Source organism: Curcuma longa, unplaced genomic scaffold (genome assembly GCF_044706935.1).
Source record: "Curcuma longa cultivar G26 ecotype Majalengka, Jawa Barat unplaced genomic scaffold, ITB_CL_G26_1.1 utg509_np1212_2302976_RagTag, whole genome shotgun sequence".
NCBI lineage: Eukaryota > Viridiplantae > Streptophyta > Magnoliopsida > Zingiberales > Zingiberaceae > Curcuma > Curcuma longa.
In genome coordinates this window covers 547,946-563,947 of record NW_027435603.1, presented here as the reverse complement: position 1 = coordinate 563,947, position 16,002 = coordinate 547,946, and the positions used below count along the sequence as shown (strand labels likewise).

Sequence of the window (16,002 nt, the reverse complement as noted above, 5' to 3'; positions counted from 1 at the left end):
TTCTAGCCAAATCGCTGTCGGAGACTGACCGAGGAAGGATCGCTGGCGGTCGGCGGTCCTTCCTCGGCCAGTCTCCGATTGCGATTTGGTTGGAAACCTGACGAATTCGCCCGCAAATGGCTTAGCACCGCAATCGGCGGTTTCCGACCAAATTTGTCGGATTTCAGCCACTATCCGGCCGGAATCCAGCGGCGGGCGGTGCGCCGGTGAGTCGCACGTCGATCGCGTCCGAGCCGACGGTGGCTGGATGGCGCAACGACGGCGGCGACAGTGGGCGCGGGTCGCGAGTATCACGCAGGGGTCGCGTATTTCTCCGTCACGCAGTATATCAATTTTCTCTGAATATGTACCATACTTTTACATTTTTTAAATTACACATCTCCTCCTGAGGTGAAAAAAGATTAGGTACTTTTCTCAAATAATTAAGATTCGAAACACACAAGGTAATTAATGATATTAAAATATCCTATCAAAAGACATCTCACTTTTTAAATTTATTTGATAATCAAAATTTAAAAGTCAGATATCTTTGTATATTAAAAAAAAATACACACCTCTTTATCAAAATATCCCTTCACCCTAACACACACTTATTCAAGGCCACCAAAACATATTTAAAATCTTAAAAAATATTAGAGTTTTGAAATTATTATTTATATCTTTTGAAAAATAATTTTTTAAAAGACTCAAAGCGAGTTAAATAGAGTATGGGATTAAAACTGAAGAACATGATTACACTTATTTTAGCATATTCCTAAAATATATTGGTCTTAATTTATATTAAATTTTATAAACATTCATTAGTGAATTTTAATTAAATATAATGTTCAAAATCTAATAGGGAGTTTATATCAATTTATTCAAAGTTATAAGAATTTGAGAAACTCACAGTAACCTATCAAGGGCATGACTCGGTAGATGCCTTGGTTATATTTTGAATTGAATTCGATAAGGTTAAGTCCCTTAATGAATTTTTATCAAAAGTTACAGATAAAATTTATCAATAAATTTTGATCAAAATTCATTGATAACCTTAATCACACTCAAATCAATTCAAATAAGGACTCATGCATTCTTACAAGTCTTCTAAATCTAATCATATTCTTCAACTTTGATTTCATACTCTATTTAGCTTATTATGAGTTTTTGGGAAAAAAAATTAATCTTATATTTTATTACAAAGTCATTGATGAACTTAAACTTATTGATTCACTCAACAATAATATTTTTATATTTTTGAGAGTCTTACAAGTTGACCATATTCAAATTTTTTAAATTTGAACTCTATATAACTATTAGTAAATTTTGGACAAAATTTATAATTATCAAATTCAATTCAAATTAAAACTGAATATATTCATGGGAGTCTCCTATAGGTAACAATGTTTAAGGAGATAAATAGTACATTTAGAAAATGTGATCAATGTTTTTTTTAAAAGATTTTAATTGTATTTTGATAATTTATATACGTTGGATAAATGCATGTAGAGATATTTGAAGGAAAAGATGTGTAATTTAATAAACATAAAAATATTGTGTATGATTTGAGGTGCGTGGTTGAGGAAAATGCTTAAAGAAAACACTTTTATATATTATTCAATTATTATACAATTTTAATGTAAGATATCAAGTAGCACCAAAGTATACAAGCTATTAAATACAAAAATAATAATAAAATTAAGTCTATAAATTTCAAATAAATTTATTTATAAACTATTGGCTAATAATTTTCTTAAACATTTACAAACTAAGTATATTGATAATTTACTTTCATTTATTTTATAAAAAGACCATTGTTCTTAAATATCTAGAATTGGTAAAACGTGTGAGAATTGTGAGATCAGATCGGACGGTCAAGGTGTGTCTGGATGAGGTGTATCAAGCATTTTTCACCGTTGGATCTACTCGCAGTCACCATCTGGATCTACGCTATAAAGCACTGGCCGCCCCCATTCTTCCCTTCCCGACCATCTCCAGTAGTACGATCGGGAGACGGAGGAGAAGAAGACATGGAACGATCTCAGATTTGGTTTGTTCTTGGAGCCCTAAGCCTAGCTCTGCTCTTCGGCTACGCTTTCGCCGACGGCGACGTGCTCGTCCTCACCGAGGCGAATTTCGATAAGGAGGTCGGCCAGGATCGTGGCGCCCTCGTCGAGTTCTATGCCCCATGGTACTCCTTTCTCCCTGGTCGTGTTTATTATTTTTCTGTTTGTTTGGATCTTTGGATGATCTGCTGAGGTTTTTGCAACCTCTTGATATGGAAGAATCCTTCGGTCAGATCCCGATGGTCTAGATAGTCTGATCTGGTGTTTGCTGATTATCGGGCGGATCTTGTCGTTTTTGTGATGGATTTGGGGACGTGGACTCGACCTTTGATGGAAAAATTTTGGTTGGAGAAAGATAGAACTTGAAAGTGTTTTAGCTTATTGTTTGGGAACAAAAAACCTAATTGTGTGGTACTGCTTTGCTGTGGGAAGTTTTTGCTACTGTTCACGATTGGTTTCTTCTCGTATGGAAATCGTAACCGGAACTTGTATTTTTCACTCTCTCTCTCTCTCGGAGCATACACGTCTGAAATACACTTATATGGTCGAGCCAAGACTAAGAAACGTGAATGGAGTTTCCATTGAGGAATACCAAGTTTAAAGTAGAGTTTTTTTTATAAATAAAATAAAATAAATAAAATGTGAATCTGATTAAAAGCCCTTGTAATTGCGTCATTATAGCCCTTCTAATGCAATTTCGTTTGCAGGTGCGGGCACTGTAAGAAGCTTGCCCCTGAATATGAAAAGCTTGGATCGAGCTTTAAAAAGGCTAAATCTGTTTTGATTGGGAAGGTTAGCATCATTCTACATCAGGCGCAAAAACTATCATCTCAATTGCTAAATGGGAAATGTTCTGATTCATTTTGTATATTTTATCTTTGTTTTGAGTCTAGAATGTCACAAATTACATCGCTGTGGTATAAGGTTACTGGTCTTAGTTTGCTTTGCCTTACGTTTAGGTGGACTGCGATGAACATAAGAGCTTATGCAGTAAGTATGGAGTGTCTGGATACCCAACAATTCAGTGGTTTCCTAAAGGGTCCTTGGAACCAAAAAAGTGAGGATGATTCTGTCCTGAAATGTTTTGTTTGTTTTGGTTTTGTTTGCAGAAAGCTTTTCCTTTTTTATGATGCTTAAGAAATCTGAATAATCATGCAGATACGAAGGTCCACGAACTTCGGAAGCACTTGTTGAGTTTGTGAATACCGAGGGAGGTACAGTGCAGATTCTATTTACTAATTATTCTTGAAATGACATCTTCAAATATGGTTAAAATCTTCCATCGCCTGGATTAATTTTTTCTTTCTACCTGTGGGTTTATTGTTGCAGGAACAAATGTGAAGCTGACAACTATTCCTTCTAATGTAGTAGTATTGACTTCAGAGACATTTGATCAGATTGTCTTTGATGTAAATAAGGATGTTCTTGTTGAATTCTACGCACCATGGTTAGTTATTTTATGGAGTTGCTTTTTTCCTCCTTTTTCCATTTATAGCACTAGATGTTTTTTCTTCTTCTTACTTTAAGATGACACAATTTTTTCAATCTGTGAACAGGTGTGGCCACTGCAAGCATCTTGCTCCTGTGAGTATTTTAGTAGAGGCAACCTTAAGCCATAGATTAACCTTACGCCACATTTGTCATGCTTTAAATGTATGAAATTATCAGATCTAATCTGTTTCGTTTTGGTGCAGATATATGAAAAGGTAGCCAATGCATACAAATTGGAAGAGGATGTTGTCATTGCTAACTTGGATGCTGATAAATACAAGGATTTAGCAGAAAAGTAAGTCTTCAATATGCAATTTTGATATCGTACACACTTAAGTTTCATACACTATCACAATCTAGAAAGTTGTTCTTTATGCTAACTGACAATTGAGGTTGAAAGTTGATGTATTCATTGATGAGGATTTAATCAAATGTGTAACTTAGATGCTTTATCAGCTCTGTTAGCTATTTAAATTCCAGAGAAAATATCATATGATATGTAGAGTAAATTGAATTGTGTATTAATTATTGAATTGTTTGTATTTTGCAACATGTATTGTAGTAGATTTAGATTTGGTAAGTTGTGGTGCTGTGTTGCCAATTGATATTTTACATGCAGAAACATCTGATTGAGAAGAGGATCAGGTTCACTTACAATTATTGGTTTAGGGATTGAATTACCTGAATTGCTCCATGCTAATTTATAGTTTGATATTGTGTAGCTTTATATTTGAATGTTTGAGAAGAAGTATGGTCCAACAATATACTTTATCAAGCATTCATCTGGCATGAAAAAAATATTATTTTTGGTTATATTATGAATGCTTCTTACTATTGAAATTAAAAATGTGTATTATGACCTGTTATATCTTGCACTTTATGACTATTATTTCTCAAATTGTCATGATGAAGTCCTCTTCAATCAATATTGTTTGTTTATTTGGTATATCACTATACTGTGTTGATAATAATTCAGTTTGATATGAATGATTCCATCTAGAAATTCACTATATTAAAGATTATTTAGTCATCTCATATGTGGGAGGACCAGATTTTAACTCTGGTGCTGAGATTAGCTTGTTAAGCTGGATTCCTTCTGCATTTCAGGTATGGAGTTAGTGGTTATCCTACCTTGAAGTTTTTCCCCAAGGGAAACAAAGCTGGTGAAGATTATGAGGCTGGACGTGAATTGGATGATTTTGTTATATTTATTAATGAAAAATGTGGTACTAATCGTGATGCAAATGGTCAACTTACTTCCCAGGTGAGTGATGGATTGTGAAAGATCAAATTGACAAATTTTGTTCTTCAAACCTATTTTAAAAATTGGCTGGACAAATGCAGGCTGGTATTGTGGCAAGTTTGGATGCTTTAGTAAAGGAATTTGTGAGTGCTTCCAATGATGAGCAGAAGGCAATTCTCTCTCGAATGGAAGAGGAGATTGAGAAGCTAACAGGTTCTTCTGCAAGGTAACACATTTTTCAAGTTTTGAGCTATAGCACTCACTACTAGTTTTCTTCCATGGTTTCTTTGTGACACCATGTTACTTTGTTTTGGTATTCTCTGAGAATTTTCTATCATATATAACATAATTGATTTTGCTTGATAAGAGTGAATAATAATTAGGTGTGATCTTGAGATGTTGTAGTTGATATTTTTCTAGTTGTCGCTTAATTTTTGTTTTTAAAAAATCTCCAGCTCAACTGTGTTTTGTTTATGTTTTGATCCTCCATGCTCTCTTTTGGTCCTCAAACCTCCATTATTCCTAAGGAGCATCCGCAACTTGAGCAAAAAATAAGAACAGTGTGTCAATTAACTGGTGTCTAACCTTAGCTCTAGTTAAAGTTTCTGGTGTTCATCCCAAGTCCAGAGGACAAGTCAATTTAAGGGGCGGGGGTGTGTCGCTGGCCCTTGGTGGTGGCATCTACTGTGCCAGAGGGTAGGAAAGATGGGAGGGGCCTGTGGTTGCAGAGACTGGGAGAGATCAAGTGAGATCAGAAATTCCAGAAAGATTGGTGGTCATATCAGAGGATCTCAAGGCTGAAAACCCAATGGAAAGGAGGTCAATTGAATAGTGAGTCGGTGCTAAAGAGGGTGTTGACATTTGGCAAGTGCAGGTCATGTCTTGTGAGTACAGAAGGGTTGGGGACGACAAGCAATCTTCAATTATACTCTTACATCTTTAAAACTTAATTGGGCACCCTTTTTTTTTACTAGTGTACCCTTATAGTTGCCCTAAATTATGATAGTGTGCATGTAGCCTACCATGCCCTATTGTACTCCATCCTGAATGGTTATTGACCATCATCAGTTCTGATCTGATCGCTTTCATTGTAGACATGATGCATCACAACCTTTTGACAACCATTAGCTGCATTCTTCCTTATTTCTGATGGCTTTTCTGCATAGATACAATTCCCATTTGCCATGCCGATAACCCAAGATGGTGTACAGTGCCCACAGTGAAGTTCCAGTTTCAGACATGCTGCACATAAACGTTTGATCATTCAGCTACTTACATGCTACTTTCTTGGATTTAAGGCTTGTTGATCATTTGGTTGTTGAAACTTCAGGTACGGCAAGACATACCTAAAGGCTGCTAAAAGCACCCTGGAGAAAGGTGCAGACTACGCGAAGAAAGAAATTGAGCGCTTGCAACGCATCTTGGAAAAGGCGAGTAAAATGCTTCTTTTTAGCATTTATCTGTTGTAGAGGATGAATCCCTTTCATCTTCAAATCTAATCGTGGCTTACGCATTGTATCAGTCGGTTAGCGCTGCCAAAGCCGATGAGTTCATCATCAAGAAAAACATTCTCTCTACGTTTGCTGCTTGAGCTGGAGTCATCCATGATAACTCCTTTTACAACAAGGTTTTGCTATTCAGACATTATGGGAAATGGAGTTACTGGGACGAATAGCTACAGCAGAAAATTTAGTAGTCTTTTGAGTTTAGAGATTCTAAAATACTTTTTCTTCACTAAAGATTGTCTTTCTAACTGTTGAGGACTATGCTTTTAATATTTTCATTACGGAGCTTGTTCTTTACTCAAATAATCTTCTGATTATCCGTGTTGCAGCACGAGAACAAGTAATTCCACACGCAAATGAATGCTCTCACAATGTAACTCATGAAAGAAGCATTTTATTTAGCAAAAATGATGAATATGGGAAATTCGAATCGCATTTGAATCTATAGCAAATGTAAAATATAAATGATTTTAATAAGATAAATTGTACATTAAAAATATGATAAATAAATATTTATTAATAAATTTAATGTTTGATTTAAATAAAGATATATTTATATTTATTTAATATATAATTAATTAAATCAATAAATTTAAATAATTTATTAAATTAAATGAATAAATTTAAATATATATTTATTCCTGAATAATATTTATGAATAAAATAATTTTTTTCTTAATATATTAAAATTTGTGAATGTTTTCATTAAAAGCAATATCTTCCTCCGTAAATCTACTGTATGAGACCATTGGATAACGGATTCCACGTAAAGTGAATGCTTTCATTAAAATACTAAAGCAACTTATTCAATATAAATAAATAAACAATGTGATATTTTATGAACAACAATGTCAAACAATTTAGCAAAAATAACTCAGATTTCTTTTTGAATTTACAGTGTTGTGCCTTAGGTTGGAAGCCGAATATTCATAGGCAAAAGTCACAAAAGCGCCTCTAGTTTTTTAGAATTAAGAGTGCTCTACTCCACCCTATCAACAACTCTAATTCAGTGTTCCTATTAGTATCTTCCCTCTAAATCTTAAATCGATCAGACGCGTTATAATAATTATGAAATCGTAACTACTACAATATTTACGTTATAACAAATATAATTTCATAACTATTATAATACAAATTCAATTCTATCCTATCATTTTATAATAATTATGACTTCATAAGTATTACAATACGAATTCGATTTGCTCATTTAACATTCACATTGTAATAACTATACATGTTATAACTTCATCATAACAACTACAACATAGATTCAATTTTATTTATTTTATAACAATTATGATTTCATAACTACTATAATACAGATTCAACATGCTCATTTAATATTCACGTTACAACAATTACATATGTTGCAATAACTACGATATCTTAACATTACAACACTTCCGATTAAAAATTTAGACAGAAAATATAAACAAGAGATAATAATAAAAAATAATATATTAAACAGTTAGATACTTATATATGGATCGGAAAGGAAATGCTCTTTTGTTGATATAAGTCAGAAAGAGACACCCCCTCAAAGAAAATGAAACATCCTTTCAAATCAAGAAAGGATTCAAATCAAGAAATTGAAAGCAAAAAAATGCACTCCTGTTAGTCAACTCAGTAGAAGTGAGAACCAGAAATAATTTCATACTGCTCTAATGCCCACACAATAGAGCCATGCCACAAGAACACTCAAAAGGATTTTTAACAAACAATCAAATTATAATGGGGAGAGTCCGATCATCACTGACGCTGGATGTCACATATACTTCACCATCACATTTTCTTTCCCCTTTCATTTGCCCTTGATATATAATTTGATTATGCAAGTTCTCTTCCTGAAAACATACAGTTCCTGGTACACTAAAGCTATACCGCATTATGTGTGTATATCTCTCGAAAACACAGACTAAGAGGTGGATTAAGAAATGATTAAGAGGTGGAGTAAGAAATGATGCTAACGTAATTAAAATGGAGCTAATACTGTCCCAAGGGAGTTCGACACCAAAGGCTTGGTAGATACATCACTTAATTCTAAGGGGCATTCATGTGTCTCGAAATATCATCTTCTGAATGCGCCATATCGGGAGATGAAAAAATTGTAGTCTGGATGTTCTACTTGACGAAGGCGAAGCCAATCGTCTGCATCCCGAAGCAGTGAGCTTAATCGCTGTTGCTCGGGCTCCCCATCAGACCTCCAAAGGGTTCCTCGGAACTTGTATGAAGCAAGTCCAAAGACAGGCAGAGTTAGCTTCGAAGGCTTGTCTGATTTCTGGGCACTTCTAACAGAATGAGCTCCAGCATCTGCAGATTGTGGACTGGTTCCATCTGTGGAGGGGGAAAAAAATACATTGGAAAACCAAGGGCGACTATTTTTTGTTTAATAGAACCATGTGTTATTTTCATGGATGCAGAATGGCAAATCTTCAAATTGGTTTTTGGTTGTCAAAGGAAGTACATCATATTATACGTCTTGATCATGCAAAACAGTATCCAATAATGATCAGGAGTATATAAAATATAACTGAAACTGCAGTTAAAAAATTATTTCAGAATTTAACAACAATGCTTGAACTTTTGAATTCTCAGGTGATTAGGTATTAGACTTATCAAAAGTGATTTTCCTCATTACGGTGAAATGATATTGCAATGCAGTAAGAGTTCATCAAGAAGTAAAAAAATAAATGTTGTAGGCACTTTTAAGAGAATGAGATACGGCATCAACAGTTCTAAGCACTTCTAAGAAATGAGCTCTCACATCCAGATATTGTGGAACAACCCCATCTATCAAGAGATACCCGAAGTACATTTAATAAACAAGAGCAATAGCTGTTTCCTCCAGATGCTGTAGATATTACACACCAATAACAAAGTAAATCCTCACAAATCAGTGTGTCAGCAAATAGAGGAAGAGACTAATCTTATTTTAGACTAGCAACTAGGAATTTGATTATCAATCTTCATTCATTCTTAAGGATACATAATTTCTCTGTCAATGCTACTTAAGAAGTATTTTCAAAATTTAAACGACAATGCCTACATTTTAAATTCTCAGTGTGGACATATTAGACTTGTCTGAAGTAAGTGAGGTCATTGAAGCATTTTAATCACTTCATATTGGAACAAAAATTTAATGAAAGTATCATGCAACGCATAGAGGTGAAAAAATATGCAACCAGTTCTTCTAGGAGCAAAACTAAATTTAGTCACAGCGCAAGCTAACAACAAACTCAAGATGCAAGCTTACTGCCATTGGTTCAGGATGTAAATATCATTAATTACTACAATGAGATAATGAAATTACGGACCAAAAGTCGTGCTTATAATAAGGCAATAGCTGCTTACGTTTTGGAGTTGCCAAATAATGGAATGTCAAAAAGCAAGCATCCAAATCCTTTAATGTTGGGCCTGTAGGTATTCTGTAGATTGGATACCTGAAGTACAAAAAAGATTTCATATTATGAGTGAACCTATCAGAGTACAGAGAGGAACATCCTAGTGCATGTAATCTTAACAATTTGGCACATGAAGAAAATATGGTGGCATACTGAAGAAGCATACCATGCAACAGACATCCAACTTGATGAATGTAGATCACAGCTTTTGTATGTCTTAAGTCTTGGAAATTTACTTGCAAGGGCTGATACCTGCAATAGATATAAGTAGTGAAAAATACAACATTGTAAGACAAATATATCTGTCAGAATATTCAAAACCAGTCTTGCCTTATTAGCAAGAGGATCTCTTCCATGTGGTGGGTCTCTCTCTAGGTATTGGAATGCAGGAGTTAGTGGAGTGCCAGCATTGCCATCATCACTAGAGCCTCCTTGTGCATTATGATTGGTAGTTGCCAAGGATGCAAATCTTTGTTGTATTCGGTCTACACTTGTACAGCTGTCATCGCTGCTAGTATCCAGGCAATGATCTCCATCACTTTCGTCATCATCTTGCCTTACAACAAGCAATAGAGTTAACTTGTATGAACATTTGTATTCAGTTATGGTTATAGCACCCCCTAAACTTAACACTGATATCCCAAATGAAATGATACAGATAAGGAAAAGTGTCCTTAGCTCAGGAGGAGATTGCCCATCTTTGGAGGGGAAGTAGCTTTGAGTACCAATACTATGCATATTTAGGAACGGAACAATTATCATATCAATCATTGCATGCCATCTTAGGGAAGTATCATGGATTTGAAGTAACACTGATGGCATTTTGAGACTATTCATACTTGCCAAGAAAGAACTTCCTGATCATGCTATAATTAGATTTCGTGCATAACAACTAGCATACCTAATAGTGCAAGAATCCTATTTTAATACCCTACTATTTGTAAAATTGTAATATTCTTGTTCACACCAAGATTAGCTCAGATCATTTGCAAATATATGTATCATCTTATCATTTGCTTTGATTAATGCTGTCAAGCTCTACTTCCGTTAGCCCTCCATCATCGAAATGTTTCCATAGAAATCCTTCAGTTGTTCAATACTAAAGTCAACCATGTAAATAGATGCTTAACAGTCAATGGCTGAAATATATCTTTAGCTCAGATCGTATAAAAATTAAAGATCAGAATCAGACTTAGAATTATCCATCACTAAATTAAAAAAATGTATATCCCATGCACACTCACTAGATAATGTTGAAATGAAAAACCTTTTGTGGGGCAAGGTAGACAACAGACATGTATTAGTGCATTTAATGAACGCAGACAGATTGCAATGTCAAGCTTGACAAGAGAAAGACAGTTACTGTGTCAAACATATTTGAAGTCTATGTAGAATGCTAAAAGTTACAAAGGCCAAAAATTCATTATATTATAAATTGCAAATTCATAATGTATGAAGTGAAACTCGTATTCCACAACTTAATATAGCTATTGAGCTGTATTCTAAACTTGATCATTATCAGCATTTAACTTGCATGCCTTCTAGTTCAAGAAGCATTTGTATTTACCACCTACGTAGACTATTTTTAAAAAACAAATGATTTCATAGCTTAGTTGAATTAATGACCGTCTGCTAATTTGACTGGAACCTCTAACTATAATCTGGACTAGGAAAACCACTATGTTCCTGAGAAGTCAAGCACCAATCAAACAAAGGAAACCAAGTCAAAGCAAATTGATCAGGGCAGATCAGCCTAATTTTCCAATCTTTTTGTCATATTGTACCATTCAGGTGGAACTAGTTGGAAAAGATGAGTCCTAAAATTGATGCAAATAGTCCAACGACTAGTGGTATTGGTTTAAAATCAATGTGTCAGTCAGGTGGAATCGAGTTGAAATTGCTAAAGTTTTTAGGGGTCACTCTGCAGTTGAAGGTCACTATATTCAAGGTGGTAGCACTAAAATACACTGTGAGATTTGCTTCCCTTTATTTTTTGATCAATGTTGTATTACTTTATAAAAAAATAATTAATGTAAATGATCAATAATAGTTCGGAAATCTTGACACATGTATTTACTGCACAAAAGTTTGAGATGTTACACAAAACTGAATTGCATATTGAATGATCAGACGTGGTGTAGACCATTTGCATGCACTAACATATAAAGATCCTAGCTTAACTTCAAAGCATCAAATAACGAACTTTAGCATGACCCTAGTAATGTGAGAAAACACAAATGAATTGAGTAAAAGAAGGATGAGATAAGCGGAGTTAAAATTAAGTCATTAAGAAAGTTCTTTTCTGACATGGTAGTCCATACATTGTCTAAGCAAACTACCTACCATAGTAAAGATAAGGCCACAAACATACAGACACTTAAAATGAAAATGATTGAGCAGCAGATAGCAGTGAATTGACACAATGATTGAGATAAATAGTTCTGGGTAGTTTCTATTCTCATATATTGGACACGTTTTTTTTTTAATTTAGACAATCAAGATTGATGAATATTTCAGTTGTTGCAGTTGAAGCATAAAAACCATTCTGAAATCAATCCAATATGCCATTTCAAAGGCTCAAAAGTAAAAAAAAAAAAAAATGCAGTTATAGGAATACTGTTTAACAAGACCACCACATAAGTGCCTCACTGGCCACATCTGTAGCAGGAATCAAATTGAATCCACAATGGCTGCATTAGGATCACGCAGGGTAAACTAAAGCTTATTTTACTAAAGCATGTCCAAGTTAATCCTGATTGATTAAGCCAGTTTTACCCAAATAAATGCATCCCATGGATCGTAGGCAGGTCAACATGTAAACTTTCGTTTATGTGAATGGATTAATTGTTTCGGTTTGGTTGGCATACATTGTTATATACTACAAATGTTGTGTTTAGTTAGATATGTACAATATTTTATATGGAATTATGGATAAAATAGGATAATTATTTAATAGGCTGTATTGTGGGCAAAATACAACTATACTCAACTGGAACAGGGCCTGAGCCTGAGTTTCTTGTTGACCTAGGCAAAAAAGTTGGATTGGGAAAAGAACATGGCAATCTGTCAAGCCAATAGGTCTTACTGGTAGTTGGTCTCCCTGGTGCCTTGGATTGGTGCCTAACTGCTATCACGCCTACAATAAGCAACAGGGGCTAAAGCAATGTGGTAGATTAACATTGAGAGTCATTTTCCTGCTAGACCAGGTAGAGGGGTATTAGCATGCCTGTAAGGGATGTAAGGCAAGGTTTCACTATGAGATCGCTTCTTTGGGATGTGTGTCAAGCTCTCAACGTATGTATTTTTAGTCTGTGTTGCATGTGTGTGTCTATGTCCACATGCTGCATCATGAACCAAGATTGCTACTAGTCAGTCTAGACCAAGTTCTTAGTCAGGGCCCACATTGCATGGTCATAGGAGTGATTAACAGCCACATCAATTAATCATATATGTTATTTTTATATTGATTGCTTAGGTTAATTAATTTTAATTTAATATTATGCAAGAGATGGAAAACTACATAATCTAGGGCGTGCATATGCAATGTCACAAGCATACACAAATCACATCTGCAATTTAAACCCATCAAAATGGAAAAAAAAAAAAAGAAGAGAAAGTGTAAGGTGAGAGTTCAAATTTTTTTTTTTTTTTGTAACAACAATGTTTTTATGCAACTCATCAAAAAAAAAAACATTCGCATTAAGTGGTCATAACATCATCAAAGTCAAGGCTGTAGCACTAAAAGAATGCGTAGGCAGTAGCACCATTTAGTATAATACAAAATCTTCACTAGTACACCAAATTCCAATATTTTTATATCAACAGAACAAGAAATGAGTATACATCATTCATGATCTATTAAGGTAGTATTCTCATTGTTTATATGGAAATTAATGCAGCTACATGCCAAGACAAATCAGAACCAACATCAGCTTCGTGCACAATAATATTCACGATGGTTACTTCCAATGTGCTTGTACATCACAGTTTTGCACCTGACTATATGGCAGGAATGCCAAGACGGCTAACAACAGCTCATCTCAAACTATTAGGATGCTTTTATTTTCATGAATAAAAATAGAATAATCAAAGCATTCAGGGGAATTGGGTTAAGTTTTAAACTCCTGTAGAGTCCAGCCATAAGAATATGAGCTTTATCGAACAATATATCAGAAAAACATAGAAATTATTAAGCAACATTTTGACATAGACAATGTCAAACATCCACATGGCCTTAAAAGTAAGCATTGATAATTGTAACAGATTGACGAATTCCAGTAGAGAACTAGAAAACAAAATCACTGAATGAAACAAGCAATCTCCTATGTATACCTTGAGCTCAATCTGGAGTTCGAGGCATCCACAAATATCTGAACAGCAGATAGATATGGCACATAGTACTGCACCACAGAGTCGGCCCCGTTCAGCATCAGTGGCACCCCGGCACCATAAGCGCTCCACTCTTTGAAATTCTCCCACAGATCTCCAAGGCAAAAGTATGGCTGATAATGCAGCGCTGTGCTGCCATTCCTCAAATCTCTCACGCTTGCCTGCGGTAACTCAAAAGGTGAGACCTACGCAACATCAATAGAAAAGACAGGAAATGGAACTCCTTTCTCGTGTTTCGTGGAACCTTAGAAGAGTATTGAGCGGGGACAACTGGTGTGATCTCCGCAAGTAGCCGGTCGAGGTTCCCTGCAGTAGGCGGCAGCATCGGCTGTGGAGACGCGGGCAAGGAAGGGACCGACGGCTTGGACGATGACTCGTCCGATTGGGCCCTGCTCACAGCAACCTCGCGCGACTCTACAGGAGCCGACGCCGCAGCCGGAGATGGCCGTGGTTTAGACCGTGCCGGCCGCTGCATCGGGGGTTGCTGCTGCTGATTCTGGAGTTTTTGGCTCTGCTGTTGCTGTTCATTCAGCCTCCTGAGGGCCGGAGGGCTGTAGAAGCGATCGTCACCGTGGAAGCGGGCCGACGACGAGCCACTGGAGGCGACCATATCGGCGAAGGACGAAAGGGCAAATTCGACGAATTAGCAGCACTCTAGATCCCCGTATGGATCTATGGAATAGGAGGATTCGCGAGGGCGTCAATGGCGATCGATCGAAGCTTCTATTGTTCTTGATTTTAGGGTTTTGGAGAGAACTGCGAAGGGGTCAAGGGGCGATCTATTGGGAGATTTGGTTAGGGGAGGACGAGTGTGGTCCTCCGCCTCCCTTCGGTTCTTAGGCAAACTTGGAGATTCCGTCACCGGATCGGTAACCACACCGCACGCTTCCTTCGATTCCGTTCGAGGATAGATTTTCCAACAATTTGCGCAATAAAAGAGTAAATATTTTAATAAACTATTTAATAAAAAATATATATTCAAATAATGTGCATATTTTATTCACAAAGTGATAAACTAAGATTTTAAATCTTATTATATTTTGTGAAATATGATTATTCCGATTAGATATCGCGGATGGTCAAGCACCAGTCAACGAACCGTCCGACGTAGACGATCTTCAAGTGGAGTGAGGGGGTCGGAGCTGATCCGCACCTGAAGCACACTTCAAAGAAGAGGTTAGACTGGTACTGGAGAGTCCCGGAAAGTTACTCCGACACTCAAGTTAGGGTTCCAGCGAATGTTGTGTAAATAAGAGAGAAGGTAATACTAGTAGAGTTTTAGGGATCGAACCTCGAACATGGTGATGGGCTGATCCTTTTATAACGTGTACTGGGTCCCCTCCTGCGGGTAGGGTGACGTCCCTGTAGCCGCCTACAGCAACCTGCAGAAAGGGGAAATTCCTTTTGATAATCATTCTCTTTTGGCCTTATGTGCAAGAAAAAGAGGTACTGGGGGAACCAAGTCTGATAACTTTACATTCCCTTTGACCTTATGCGCAGAAGAAGGGGTATCGGAGGGGACTGAATCTGTAACTGCCACTGGTACATTCTCTGCTGGTACATTCTCACACGAATGCTTGCCTATAAGAATTATTACCTCCTCCTCTGGTTGACTATGTAATGTGTCGATATGCCGAAGGCCTGAAACGGGAACCCCGGATGAGATGGAGTGGCTGAGAAGGGACGCTTGAAATGGCCAAGGTGTGTCTGAGATGAGATTGACCGAGACTAGACATGTCTGAGATGAGACGACTGGGGTGGCCGAGAAGAGGCCGACCGAGACGAGACATGTCCGAGACGGGATTAGCCGAGATGAGACATGCCGAGACGAGATGACTAGGGTGTCGAGACGAGACTAGGCATGTCCAAGACGAGATCAGACATGTCTGAGACGAGACCTACTGACCGAGACTAGACATGTCCGAGAC

The 16,002-nt window shown here is 36.5% G+C and overlaps 2 protein-coding genes across 2 annotated transcripts; one reads left to right on the top strand and one right to left on the bottom strand.

Moving 5' to 3' along the window:
* The first annotated feature begins 1,975 nt into the window (after positions 1-1,975).
* LOC141820559 (protein disulfide isomerase-like 2-2) lies at positions 1,976-6,581 on the top strand. The gene is made up of 11 exons (XM_074707887.1): positions 1,976-2,170; positions 2,753-2,837; positions 3,005-3,102; positions 3,204-3,259; positions 3,375-3,492; positions 3,602-3,629; positions 3,740-3,831; positions 4,644-4,800; positions 4,881-5,005; positions 6,110-6,209; positions 6,302-6,581. The coding sequence occupies exons 1-11, from the start codon at positions 2,010-2,012 to the stop codon at positions 6,368-6,370; spliced, it is 1,089 nt and encodes a 362-aa protein (XP_074563988.1). The 5' UTR covers positions 1,976-2,009; the 3' UTR covers positions 6,371-6,581.
* A 1,386-nt stretch (positions 6,582-7,967) lies between these two features.
* Positions 7,968-14,867, bottom strand: LOC141820590 (uncharacterized). Its single transcript, XM_074707925.1, has 6 exons — positions 14,319-14,867; positions 14,018-14,235; positions 10,016-10,241; positions 9,852-9,937; positions 9,636-9,724; positions 7,968-8,618 (listed from the first exon to the last, which is right to left on the bottom strand). Exons 1-6 carry the CDS (start codon positions 14,682-14,684, stop codon positions 8,353-8,355), a joined length of 1,251 nt encoding a protein of 416 aa, XP_074564026.1. The 5' UTR covers positions 14,685-14,867; the 3' UTR covers positions 7,968-8,352.
* Positions 14,868-16,002: the final 1,135 nt, after the last annotated feature.

Coding starts and splice junctions, on each gene's coding strand:
- LOC141820590 (XM_074707925.1), bottom strand. CDS start 14,684: ATGGTCGCCTCCAGTGGCTCGTCGTCGGCCCGCTTCCACGGTGACGAT. Junction 10,242..14,017: donor AACTCCAGATTGAGCTCAAG/GTATACATAGGA, acceptor GCTTGTTGTAAG/GCAAGATGATGACGAAAGTG. Junction 9,725..9,851: donor AGTTGGATGTCTGTTGCATG/GTATGCTTCTTC, acceptor TTTGTACTTCAG/GTATCCAATCTACAGAATAC.
- LOC141820559 (XM_074707887.1), top strand. CDS start 2,010: ATGGAACGATCTCAGATTTGGTTTGTTCTTGGAGCCCTAAGCCTAGCT. Junction 3,832..4,643: donor TACAAGGATTTAGCAGAAAA/GTAAGTCTTCAA, acceptor TCTGCATTTCAG/GTATGGAGTTAGTGGTTATC. Junction 6,210..6,301: donor TGCAACGCATCTTGGAAAAG/GCGAGTAAAATG, acceptor GCATTGTATCAG/TCGGTTAGCGCTGCCAAAGC.